The sequence below is a fragment of the Schistocerca nitens genome, chromosome 4, assembly GCF_023898315.1.
Source record: "Schistocerca nitens isolate TAMUIC-IGC-003100 chromosome 4, iqSchNite1.1, whole genome shotgun sequence".
In the NCBI taxonomy this organism is placed as follows: Eukaryota; Metazoa; Arthropoda; class Insecta; order Orthoptera; family Acrididae; genus Schistocerca; species Schistocerca nitens.
In genome coordinates this window covers 94,516,779-94,531,006 of record NC_064617.1, presented here as the reverse complement: position 1 = coordinate 94,531,006, position 14,228 = coordinate 94,516,779, and the positions used below count along the sequence as shown (strand labels likewise).

Below are 14,228 nucleotides of genomic sequence, written 5' to 3'. Positions count from 1 at the left end.
CCGTTCGGCTTCCGCTTAGCTCATGTAGCCCCGTCCCCTTTTGTCTGCAGGAAAGTTTATTTCTAGATGCGACGGGGATTCCCCTGGCGGAGACATCACGTACACTATCCACGCATTCAAAAATTAACTTATGATTCATTCAGAAATCAACTTAGAATTTGTTAAAAAGTGTTCAAAATCCTACAGGGATGCTAGACCAAAGTGCGCTGGATGCTAGGTGCTTTGTGAAACAAGGTCTTTTTCATGAAGAATATGAATTTGGAGCCCCCCCCCCCCTCGAATGAACTGAAAGCTTTCTGCACTGTGAACATAGATACCTATCAATCAATAAGTAGTTGCACGAATTGGAAGAAAAAGAACATTTGAGTGAATAAACAATAATGACTGAAACAAATTACTTAAAGAAAAGAATCTTTACTATCAGTGACAATTTAATAAGAGATCTAATGACTAATAAAATGAATATAAATAGAACATTTGGAGTTAATGTCCACTCGAAAGGAGGAAGATTGGTGTTAATACCCCACTGACAATGAGGTCATTATAGAACATAAACTACTGTCAAAAAAGTATGGACAAAGAAATGAGCATGTCCATTCAAAAGAACCACCTAACACTTGCCTTGAACAGTTTAGGGAAATTGCAGAAAACCAAAGTAAACTTGAAAAGTGTATCAACAGCAAAAATGACTGAAAAATCTGTAACATTTATAAGATGTATTTGCTTGGATGGGACAACACAAAGCAATTCATTAAAAAATTTGAAATAGCACGATGAAATTAATGAAGGTTGGTACACATAATGCTTGTATTTGTGAATGCAGTACACATTATTTCTTGCATCTTGCAGTTTAATAGACTGTTGCTACATAGAAAGAAAGAAAACACTGAAAATTTCTAGCATTCACTGCATAAGTTACTTGGTTTAAGTTTTATAAATTTATTGAATGATGACCATTTGTTGTCAAATACCAAAAAATCTGATTTTAACAAACTGTTTCACATCTAACAATCACTTTAGTAGGTCGAAGTAGGAAAAGAACACACCTGGCATCTAATAATGATAAATAATGTCAACACTAGTGCCATCTAGTTTAGTATTAACCAGACAATGATGACAAAAACTTGCAAATAAGAACGCACCTGTTCATGAGGTCCATACCAACATCAGTAATCATAGCACCAAACCTGTTGCGCAACTGATTTACAGGATATTCAGCAAATGTCATCTTCTGAACAGCAGGAAGCTTACTGTAACCAGGCCAAATTTTCTCATTTGGAGTGCCCAGATCCTAGAAAGGAATAATAATAATGTTACTATCAGAATATTAATTTTATTAAGAGAGTCTGACACAATCAGTTAGAGAGACTTGCGATCAACAATAGTTCACTATAAATTTATTTGTCTAGATAGGATCACAACAAAGCTGTTAGGTAAGCAGTTTCAGCTGCTAAACAATCATCTCCAGATCTCTGAAAAGAGGAGGGAAATCACATACGTGAAGACTCAAGATGTAACAAATATGATAGCTCTAATACAACTGGTACCATACACCACTTAGTGAGGTAATCAGAGTGCACAAAAGCACAGCAATCAACTGATTGTCAAGGAACCAAAATATAATCAATGCATTACCACCCACAATAGACAGCCACCACAAGACTGACCACTAACAGTTATGAAACTCAACAGGAGAAAATATTGTCAGTGTTAAAAATACAAGGTCTGTTCAAAAAATACCAAGAATTTAGCCCGTAAAATATTTCTGCACTTACCTTTTATTTATTGTGCATTGTCTCCTTCCAAATACTCTCCTCCATAATAGATACACTGCTCCTGATGCCATTGCCACTTCTGGATCACGCAAAGCATTATCTGTAAATTTTCTTTTATTTTGTCTACAACTGCAAATCTTTGTCCTTTCGACAGAGTTTTCAACTTTGGAAAAAAAAAAAAAAAAAAAAAAAAAAAAAAAAAAAAAAAAAAAAAAAAGGGTCTGCAGGGGCCAGGTCTGGAGAATACAGAGGATGAGGCAGCACAGTGATTTCATTTTTGGTGCAATAGTCACGCACCAACAGGGATGAATGTGGGGGTGCATTATCATGATGCAAGAACCATGAATTTTCTCGCAACATTTCAGGATGTTTCCTTCTCACATTTTCTTGCAGGTGTCTAAACACGTCCTGATAGTACTATCGATTAACAGTTTGACCGTGTGGTAGTGAATTCATGACGACCTAATCCCTCATAGTCAAATAAAACTATCAGCATGGTTTTGACGTTTGACCTGGTCTGACGAGCTTCTTTTGGTCTTGGAGAACCTTTCCCAACCCACTGTGAAGGCTAAACCTTGGTCTCATAACCATAACCATAGACTCACGTCTCATCACCAGTTATTATTCTCTTAAGGAACACCTCATTCTCATTTGTGTGATCCAAGAGCTCTTCACAGATTACGAGGCAAAGGTCTTTCTGGTCTTGACTCACGAGCCATAGGACAAATCTGGCGGCAACATGGTGCATTCCAAGATGCTTTGTACGGATTTCATGACACGATTCAACTGAAATGTTACGTTCTTCTGCGATCTCTCAGTCAGTCAGTCAGTCAGTCTTCGCTTGGCATCAGCGTTGTCGGTAGATGTTTAAGGGCATCCTGAATGAGGATTATCTTCAACTTCCATCCGCCTTTTTTAAGCTGTGTGAACCATTTGTAACATCAAGTACAGCTTTAGCACTCATCACTGTAGGCTTCCTGCATCATTTGGTGTGTCTCCGTAAAGGTTTTCTTGAGTTTCGCGCGAAATTTAATGTAGACGCATTTCTCCTCCAACACTGCCACCTTGAAATTTGCAAATTGTGCAATACAATGTTCTACTCAAAATAGCACTGAACAATAACCAACAGACATAAAACATGAAACTTTCGGCAATTATACATTAAACACAGGCTTCTGCAGGGATACCAACGGCATTTCGCTCCAAAACACCATCGGCGTGAAATTACGAATGTTCCGAAATGCTTTGAACAGACCTCGTAAAACGCACAGAAAAATATTAATATCATCATAAACAATGGCAAGTCCAAAATGGAATAACAAGACACGGAAAGGATAGATTGCTACTCACTACGTAGAGGAGGCATTGAGTCCCAGGCACAAGCAATGAAAAGACTCTTCGAAATATCTGAGCTTTTGGACAAAGCCCTTCCTCAGAAGTAAAACACACACACACACACACACACGGCTACTGCCTCTGGGTGCTAAGGCCTGACTGAAACTGCATCTGATGTGAGCAATGTGTTGGGTGAGTGGTGGTGGGGAGGGGGGGGGGCGGATGAAGAGGAGGCAGCATGAAGTGGGGATGGGGAAGAATAGCAGGGTAGGGGTGGAGAAAGATGCTAGTGCTGCCTGTGAGTGTCTGCAGGGATGTGGTGGGGACAGGATGTGGCTGCTAGATGCAGCACAGGACGGCTGTGGTGGTGGTGGTGGTGGTGGTGGTGGTGGTGGTGGTGGTGGGAGAGGGGGAGGGGAGATTTAGGAATAGAGGAGAGGAAAGAACTTGTAAGTGCACTGGTGGGACAGAAATCATGTGTGTAGTGTAATGGGAGCAAGGAAGCAGATAGGCAGGTGGAGGACAGGGACCAGCAGAAGTTGAGGTTGAAGAGGTTACAGGAACACAGACGCTGTAGGGAGAGTTCCGATAGTGTTCTCAGTCCCGTATGCTGTCTACAACATATTCTTTGGTTTTACACATCATCTGGTTTATTTTATTAGCCAATAACAGACTGATTGTCCAATAAAGTCACTTAATAAGCTTTTAGTGATCACATTTAGGGAGCTGATTGGATAACAAAGGGCAGTTATACGATCCCCCCTGGCTCTTTTTTTTTTCCTATATAGCTGAAAATCATTTACCTATAAGAGCATGGGTGCAATACATCTTCATGCTGAACCAGTTTCTGAATGGTCAACAAGAATGCTTCTTGCTTGAAAATCAATTATATCCCAAAATACATTCGTTTTATATTCTGATATAGATAGCAGCAATTTCCACATTTCTCACCAATTACATTAGAGTAAAAAAAACATAATCACCTTGAATATTCTGTTTAACTGATCTACTTCAGTCTTCCCTGGAAAAAGTGCTTCCATTGACAAGAATTCACCAAATATACAGCCCACTGACCACATATCGACAGGCGTTGAGTATTCCTATACAAATCAAAAACAGAATTCTTTGTTTCAGGTGTTTTATAACAGTAAATACTGCACATTGAACAACAAGAAGTAATTTACAGACTAAAAACATCTAACTGCAATGAATTACTGTTATTGCTTTTTCAGGATAACAGAAAGTAGTGAGGATAAACTGCTACTCACCACAAGGAGGTGTTGAGTGACAGAGGCACATTTAAAAGTAGAAAGCCGTGTGTGTGTGTGTGTGTGTTTGTCCATTTTTCTACATCTGATGAAGTTTGAACTACTTTTAAATGTGCCAGTCCGCTTCTCAACATCTCCCGTGTGGGGTGAAAAGCAATCTGTTTTAAAAGATATTGTTACACTGTAATGGCAATGAAGTCAAAATCTGAAAGCAGGGCTATCAATGAAGTACAACACATAGCACTAAAAGAACATTTATTACTAGGAACCAGAACATGTAGCATCTATTTTTGAACAAAATTTACATCTTTCGTTTTTGTCTCTTCTTTTATGATTGGAATGGAAATGAAGTCTCATGCTTCTTGACAGAGTGTAGGGGAACAATGCAGGAGACCCGCACCACCTTACTAGGCAACGTCTTAATGGAGGTGGTTTGCCATTGCCTTCCTACGACCGTAATGGAGATGAATGACGATGATGAAGAGTACACAACAACACCCAGTCATCTCAGGACAGGTGAAAATCCCTGACCCCTCTAGGATTCGAACCAGGGACCCCATGCTTGGGAAGCGAGAACATTACCACGAGACCACGAGCAGTGGACTCTTATGTACCACGAGACCACGAGCAGTGGACTCTTATGATTAGACACACAAATGTAAAAGGTCATCATTGTTACGTGAGTGAAGACAAATCCTTAGTGCTTTGAACTTTCTTTTTAAAAAAGGATTCTGATTGTGAACTTTTTGAATGGAACATTTGCTACTGTGAAAACTTCAAAAGCTTTTTTTTTTTTTTTTTTTTTTTTCTGAAATGGCCTATTGTTTTCTTCATTTGGCTGTAATTAAAAAACCTGCAGAACATTAATTTCGATCTTTTGTGGGAATTAATAGCTGTGCAGTTCATGTTTGAGAATGCTGCTGTGGATAGAACTGACAAGCCACTTAGCTTATAAGTAGAACCAAAAGAAACAATGTTCAATTTTTAGGGGAAGAATTCCAGTGTGATCGAAATAGGTGACAGCATTGTTTCCCCCATTGCTATAGTGCACCATATACTATGTAGTGGTGGACTGCAAAAGTAGTTTTGACCATCAGAGGGGAGAGGATTAGTGCAGGGAAACAAGCCCCATTTCCTTCTCACAGGGCAGCAACCTACACTAGGGCTGTTGATACAATATCAATATACACATTTTTCCCCAAAAAATACTGATATATATTGGTGACATTTCTTTTCCCAATATATTGATATTGAAATAGCAATATCGAATGTCAATTTTTTTTTAAATTGTAGTAGAACATAGAGTCTTACTTTGTGAGCTTTAATCATGTCCAAGCTATTTCTTTGTCTGTGTGAAACACACAGAAGAAGTCTGCTTGCACTGGGCAGTGGCAGTGTGAATGAAATAACAATACTTTGAATGTGTAAAAATAGCACAACTAGTGTTCTATTTCTTCACATCGGCATTCTTCAAAACCGTGGCTATGAAGGCTTTCCCGGCGTAATAATTGATAATATTCTTCTCGGGTATGCAGCCGGATCATAACGTCTTCACGACACAATATTTCCGCGGTCCATCTGGCCGCCATCTTCAGGTGAGAGTGCTGGTGCACGAACTTGCCGGAACAGTTCCAGCGAGTTCGTGCACCAGCACTCTTACCTGAAGATGGCGGCCAGATGGACCGCGGAAATATTGTGTCGTGAAGACGTTATGATCCGGCTGCATACCCGAGAAGAATATTATCAATTCTTCAAAACCAGTTGCCGAAAATGATGAACAAAAATATAAATAGCAAGATGGGTCTTTGCAGTGGACAGTGACGTGTGAGAGGAAATGCTGATTTAATGAGCACTACTAACATAAACTGCAACATTTAACTTCACCACGTAATTTTGACGCTACAACTAGGTCACTAAGTTTGCAAAAATGAAAAAAACAGGAAGTCGACATGAAGTGTTCGACAAATCTGATAGTGATGAAAGTGAATGATGGACCTATCATATACCTTTTATTGTGCCACTTACATGCAGTTACACGTGTTAGCAAAGTGGTGATCGCCAAGTGTGAACAAGCATTATTTTTCTTTCAATTCTTGCTCTAAGGGGGATACGCGAAGGATGCTAGCTTGTTGATGTACAGAATATCTAATAATAAATCAATACCAAAATATACAGCTCTATAACCGGCAATATATTTACAATGTGCAGCCAATATTTTTATAGGGCAGTACATCGATATTTTTCTGTTGATGTATTGAGACCCAATAATGATATTTTCTTAAATATTGATATACCAGATTCCCAATATTTTAAAAAATATCAACAGTCCTAGCCAACAGCTATTTTCTGTGATAACAGAACTGATACACTGACAAGGGGATCGCTGATCCCTTCTGGTGTTGGGAGGGTTGTAATTGAAATCCGTGATTTACCAGGTTTAATTGCTTCACTCATTTGAAAATCAGAAAAGAAAACAATGGGCAACAAACAACAAAGTACTGGGAAAAGCTACCATGCAGTTGAATGTTGAGGTTGGTAGATTATTGTTAACCCTTGGGTAGTTGTGCCTCTTTTTGTTCCTTTATTGCTTGCATGGTGTACTGTGTACATCATTCTCCTGAGATGCAGTTTAGAGCCTAAAATTATGCAGTAGCAGTTGGTTTCTTTGTTCTTTTTTTTTTTACATGCAGATTAGTTTGATTTAAGTAGGGGTTCAGCAATTAAACATAATAAAAAGCAATAAATGTAAATCAACAATCATCATCAATTTTTTTAAAAATTAAGTGGATGGGTAAAAAACCTACTCATCAAGCAGTGGCAGGAGAAAACTCATATAAATGTATAGAAATGTCAAGCTTTTGGAGCCAGTGGCTCCTCCTGGCAGAAGGGGTGAATGGAAAGCACTGGTAAGCTTCAGGAAATCGGGACAGTTCGGAAAAGTCGCCCAGAACCCCTGGCCAGGGGAAGCTTCCTGGATGGGATGAGAAGGAAAGAGTCTTACAGTATGGAGATAAGTATATACTTACAGGAGGAGCACTATGCAATGGAAGAGCAGAGATAAAATTACTGTATATCTATTTCCTAACTACTGTGGTGGTTATGTTACCTTCTATTGACTGCACATAGAATCATTGCTGAAGTGGTGTTACTCACATAATCCATGCAAGAACAAGAAAGTCTTGTTTACTTTATAAGTTGATTATTGAGATTTATACTTTTTCATTATTGAAATCATTACCTGAGGTGAAGTTAGCCTTATTATTTATGGGTTCTTAAATGGAAATACAAAAGTTTATGTTTTACATAACCTAAGAAATGTTATTAGGTGCACATTTGTTTTCATCTGCTGCAGCAGAAAATTTAGAGTTAAATGTATTCGCTGGTTCAGCAACAAAGCATAAGCTTAAAATTGAACAATTCTCTTGCAGACACTACGGTGTTGCTGCATATTAAACCCAATCTTCACTTCATTAGAATTGAACATTAAATGGATACTGAAGATTTATTTTAGGGGTGTGTAAGTCACCCTTTACATGGGCTTGCAGCACTTCTAGGAAGAGAAATGGCACGAGATTTACCTTGAAAGGAATGAGGTTAACCAATAACAAGATACTAATTTTATTTTGGTAAAAGTGGGCAAAATGACCTTAGATAATGAACATCTTAATTCTTATTGAATGCTACTAATACTTATTGAAAGAACTGATATAGAAATATGATCGGACATGTTTTTATTGTACGAAAGGAAAAAAAGAGTTTGGTCTTACAAGACCTTAAGTTCAGTAGTAACAACAATTTAACAGAAAGTTAAAGATAATAATATGCATGTAATTAGTTAAGTAAGTTGTATTACGCAACTTCTTTCATGTTAGCAGGGATATCTGTTGTGTGACATGTTGTTCATGCAGAGTAACATTACATTTCTGCCTCTCAAGTCTATGAAAGATGGTTGTGTAAAAACACTGTTTATATAGAATTTTAGTGGAAAACATCCCACTGTGCACACACTGATTTGATTCATGTGCAGATATGATGGGAGAAGTGTGAGCAAAGCACGATGGCGATTGAGTGTCCCCATCTGCTGTGGCAGCATCATGGCTTGGCGGTGTTTTGGAAGGCACAGCACGAGAAGCACTGCTGGCAATGATAACACCCAAAAAGAGTTGAAAGAAGCTTAAGAGAATAATATCATTCCATTCCATTCTGTTCTGGAGATGATGTTCTGCTCTACAAATTCACAAGAGATTTGCACACCCACTGTGGTAAATGCTAAAATACACTGAAAATTAAATATACGTGAGTTATTGAAAGACGTTTACTTCATTCAGTAACTCAAATAGTTTGAAGCTCTCTTCCAGCCCTTGACCCTCTGCAGATGATGACAAAGTCACACGGCAAGAATTGGTGGCTCTGCATAGCAAGTCCACTACATCAAGGAATTTGAAGTGAAGCGAGTGCACAAGAAAATAATTAAGGTAATATTATCACTGATAGCAGCAAGGTGACAGATCGTTTGAAAGGTAACACATCATCTTTGTTCAGTTCAGCTACAAAACAGCAATGTAACATTCCAACAACCATAATCAGGACGATGAGTATGTGCAGCTCCCTTAGACCATTAACATTACCACTAATACACAGCTGACTCGTAAGGTCTACATGTTTTAAATTATTTCATAGGACTGTCTGACCTTGTGAAGGTCACAATAACTTCAGTTAATTGCATGAGCTATGCTCATGTCAGTTTGGCTTGTCTATAATGTTTGCACTCTGAACAATGATCAACATTATATAAGACTTTTTCACCAAGTCAAATAACACGTCAAATATACCACTGTTACAGTGCTGTGCGCATGTGAATACAGATGGTCAGCAATGCACAGTGGAAGGGAGATGCGTGTCACATGATGCTCTAGCCAATAGCATCACACTGGTGTCTGTCTGCAGCATGTGCTTTAGGTTGTGCATAGAAAATTTAGCTTTGATTTTCATGTTAATTTAGTTATGGTGAGGGTATTTAGCCACTGTAATGTTAGTTATGGGTGGCATAAAACAAACATGACACTTTTTCATTAAAGTGATAGTCATAGTTTTCCAAGTGAAGTAAATTTTTCTAGGTAGTGTAAGAAGCAGAAACAGTGGCCTGATGTGGTGCACACCACAGCTTTGCCAGTTGGCAGTGCACACAAATGGCTGGAACATGCGGCATGAGACAGCGAGCACACTAGTCATGCCGCAAAGTTATTTCAATCCTTCTCTGTGAGGAATGCAGCTGCCTTCTTAGATGTGCACCACTATAAGAGCTCAAGATTTTTATTTTGAGAATGTGGTTCCTACTCAATCCACAGCAAGGCAATCTGATTATTGTTTGTACTGTCCACAAACTAGTATGGTGTTTCTGTGTCATTTGTTGAGAGATAACACTTAACATTTTCCACTTTCTATGCCAGAACAGATGATTTTACTAATAAAGGAATAGGGAAATATTTGAACAATAATAATAATAATAATAATAATAATAAACCCCGTGGAGGCCCGGGAAAAGAATAGGCCTCCGGTATGTTCTGCCAGTCGTAAAAGGCGACGAAAAGAACAAACCACTAATAGGGCTAACCCCCCTTTTAGTGTGATTACTTGGTTCAGGACAGAACTAAAGAAGCCTCGGACAAGCGCCGTCATGGTCGGGGACGACGCTTGAACCCTATGCCCGCCCACAATGGTAACGACACCGCTAGCCAACTGGATAATGATTTAAATCCAAATAGAGGTGTTTTGCAGGATATGCTTCCTGCAACCACCCTAGAAGGAAAACAAAGACAGAGGATGAGATGGTCAGATGAAGTTAATCGACACCTCATGTTCTGTTATTACCAAGCAACAAACCTAGGAACCAACACAACTGGATACAGATCACAAGTATACACAACATTTATTACCAGATACCCAGAATTAAAATTTTTAACAGAACAACGACTAGCTGATCAGATCCGTGTAATAATAAAAAATAACAGGATACCCCAGTCAGAATTAGAAAACATCAAACAACAAGTACAACAAATACTAGAACAAAATAATGTGCTATCAGAAGAAGAAGAAGAAGAAAATACAGTAATGGACTCAAACATCCCAGAGCAAACAAACAAAGAACAACACACATCAATTAAACAATCAGAGGAAAACGACATCTTAAGACAGCCACCAGAACAAGCACAAATAGAACACGAAGTGACACACATGTTAGATATAGAAGAGAAATTTCAGCTGACATATATAGAATACAAAGACACAAATACAGACATTAGACCATTCTTGCATACACCACCAAATAACCCACAAGTCGAAACAACAATAACAACTATCAACACAATCATACACAACAAAATAAATGAAAATACAACAATGGAAGAGTTACAACTACTGGTTTATGTAGGAGCACTCACTACACTAAATATACACACTAGGCAGAGATCAGAACCAACCAACACACAGAAGAAACCCACAAAACCAGCATGGCAACACAGGCTACAGATCAGAATAGAAAAACTGAGAAAAGACATCGGACAGCTAACACAATTTATAAGAAATGAAATATCAGACAAAAAACGAAAAAGGTTAGGTAAAATCTCACAACAAGAAGCAATAGAGCAATTAGATGAAAAGAAGCAGAAATTACAAGCATTGGCCAAACGACTTAGGAGATACAAAAAAAGTGAAAATAGAAGGAAACAAAACCAAACATTCAACACAAACCAAAAGAAATTTTACCAGACAATAGATAACACACACATTAAAATAGACAATCCACCAAACATAACAGACATGGAACACTTCTGGAGCAACATATGGTCAAACCCGGTACAACATAACAGGCATGCATGGTGGATACAAGCAGAAACAGACTCATACAAGATGATACCACAAATGCCTGAAGTGATAATTTTACAACATGAAGTCACCCGAGCAATTAATTCTACGCACAATTGGAAAGCCCCTGGAAATGATAAAATAGCAAATTTCTGGCTAAAGAAGTTCACCTCAACACATTCACATCTAACTAAATTATTTAACAGTTACATTGCAGACCCATACAAATTCCCTGATACACTTACACATGGAATAACCTATCTGAAACCTAAAGATCAAGCAGACACAGCAAACCCAGCTAAATATCGCCCCATAACATGCCTACCAACAATCTACAAAATATTAACCTCAGTCATTGCACAGAAATTAAAGACACATACAACACAGAACAAAATTATAAATGAAGAACAAAAAGGCTGCTGCAAAGGAGCACGAGGATGTAAAGAGCAACTGATAATAGATGCAGAGGTGACATATCAAGCTAAAACTAAACAAAGGTCGCTACACTACGCATACATTGATTACCAAAAAGCTTTTGACAGTGTACCCCACTCATGGTTACTACAGATATTGGAAATATACAAAGTAGATCCTAAATTGATACAGTTCCTAAACATAGTTATGAAAAACTGGAAAACCACACTTAATATCCAAACTAACTCTAATAATATCACATCACAGCCAATACAGATTAAGCGTGGAATATACCAAGGAGACTCATTAAGTCCTTTCTGGTTCTGTCTTGCTCTGAACCCACTATCCAACATGCTAAATAATACAAATTATGGATATAATATTACTGGAACATACCCACACAAAATCACACATTTGCTATACATGGATGATCTAAAACTACTGGCAGCAACCAATCAACAACTCAACCAATTACTAAAGATAACAGAAGTATTCAGCAATGATATAAATATGGCTTTTGGAACAGACAAATGTAAGAAAAACAGCATAGTCAAGGGAAAACACACTAAACAAGAAGATTACATATTGAATAACCACAGTGACTCCATAGAAGCGATGGAAAAAACAGATGCCTATAAATATCTAGGATACAGACAAAAAATAGGAATAGATAATACAAATATTAAAGAAGAACTAAAAGAAAAATATAGACAAAGACTAACAAAAATACTGAAAACAGAATTGACAGCAAGAAACAAGACAAAAGCTATAAATACTTACGCTATACCAGTATTGACCTACTCATTTGGAGTAGTGAAATGGAGTAACACAGACCTAGAAGCACTCAATACACTTACACGTTCACAATGCCACAAATATAGAATACATCACATACATTCAGCAACTGAAAGATTCACATTAAGCAGAAAGGAAGGAGGAAGGGGATTCATCGACATAAAAGACCTACATTATGGACAGGTAGACAATTTAAGAAAATTCTTTCTAGAACGAGCAGAAACTAGCAAAATACACAAAGCAATCACTCATATAAATACATCGGCTACACCACTGCAATTTCATAACCACTTCTACAACCCTTTAGATCACATAACATCAACAGATACGAAGAAAGTAAATTGGAAAAAGAAAACACTACATGGCAAGCACCCGTATCATCTAACACAACCACACATCGATCATGACGCATCCAACACATGGCTAAGAAAAGGCAATATATACAGTGAGACAGAAGGATTCATGATTGCAATACAGGATCAAACAATAAACACCAGGTATTACAGCAAGCATATTATTAAAGATCCCAATACCACAACAGATAAATGCAGACTTTGTAAACAACAAATAGAAACAGTAGATCACATCACAAGCGGATGTACAATACTAGCAAATACAGAATACCCCAGAAGACATGACAATGTCGCAAAAATAATACATCAACAGCTTGCCTTACAACATAAACTTATAAAACAACACGTTCCTACATACAAGTATGCACCACAAAATGTACTGGAGAATGATGAATACAAATTATACTGGAACAGAACCATTATAACAGATAAAACAACGCCACATAACAAACCTGACATCATACTCACCAATAAAAAGAAGAAATTAACACAATTAATCGAAATATCCATACCCAATACAACAAATATACAAAAGAAAACAGGAGAAAAAATTGAAAAATACATCCAACTGGCTGAGGAAGTCAAAGACATGTGGCATCAGGATAAAGTTGACATCATACCAATTATACTATCAACTACAGGAGTCATACCACACAATATCCACCAATACATCAATGCAATACAGCTACATCCAAACATATATATACAATTACAGAAATCCGTAATTATTGATACATGTTCAATTACCCGAAAGTTCCTAAATGCAATATAACATGTACCGTACAGCAAAAAGGAAGTGACGCTTGATAAAGGTCCGCGTCACTCCATTCTTAACCAGACTTCTAAAAAGTCTGAGAAAGTAATAAAATAATAAGAATAATGTAATAACTGCTGTGCTATAACACCACTCCTTTTCAAACTATAAAGGAAGCTGTACAAGCAAATAAACACTTCTGATGGTGTTCCATCAAAGGAGTCATAGTTTGTGCTTCACCCAATATACTATTTAATAAAAGACCACAAACCATTCACCTGATTTGCAATTGTTAAAGGAGAAGGAGGAGGAGGTTCGTGTTTAACGTCCAGTCCACAACGAGGTCATTAGAGATGGAGCACAAGCCTGATTAGGGAAGGAAATCGGCCATGCCCGTTCACGGGAACCATCCTGGCATTTGCCTGAAGCGGTTTAGGGAAATCAGGGAAAACCTAAATAAAGATGGCCGGACAAGGGTTTGAACCATTGTCCTCCCGAATGTGAGTCCAGTGTGCTAACCACTGCACCACCTTGCTCAGTGAAAATGCCAAACAGCTACAATGAGGAGATGGTATTTCAGTCTTTGTGAAGAGCCTAAATCATAAGTACGTGATTGTGATTGCCTCTCAAGGAATAAATTTCTCCTCCTCCCTGGCCTTATACCATATCT

The 14,228-nt window shown here is 38.0% G+C and overlaps 1 protein-coding gene across 7 annotated transcripts in view; it reads right to left on the bottom strand.

Moving 5' to 3' along the window:
* The window catches only part of LOC126251497 (cyclin-dependent kinase 11B), a 114,581-nt gene that overhangs the window by 18,700 nt on the left and 81,653 nt on the right, over window positions 1-14,228 (bottom strand). For all 7 annotated transcript variants that reach the window (XR_007545741.1, XR_007545742.1, XR_007545743.1 and 4 more), the window contains 2 exons: window positions 4,094-4,210; window positions 1,143-1,291 (listed from right to left, as the gene is read on the bottom strand). Coding sequence is in view for 1 of the 7 variants with exons in the window: in XM_049951969.1 (XP_049807926.1) it covers window positions 1,143-1,291; window positions 4,094-4,210 (266 nt within the window). In the remaining 6 variants the exon portion in view is untranslated. The remainder of the gene's footprint in view (window positions 1-1,142; window positions 1,292-4,093; window positions 4,211-14,228) is intronic.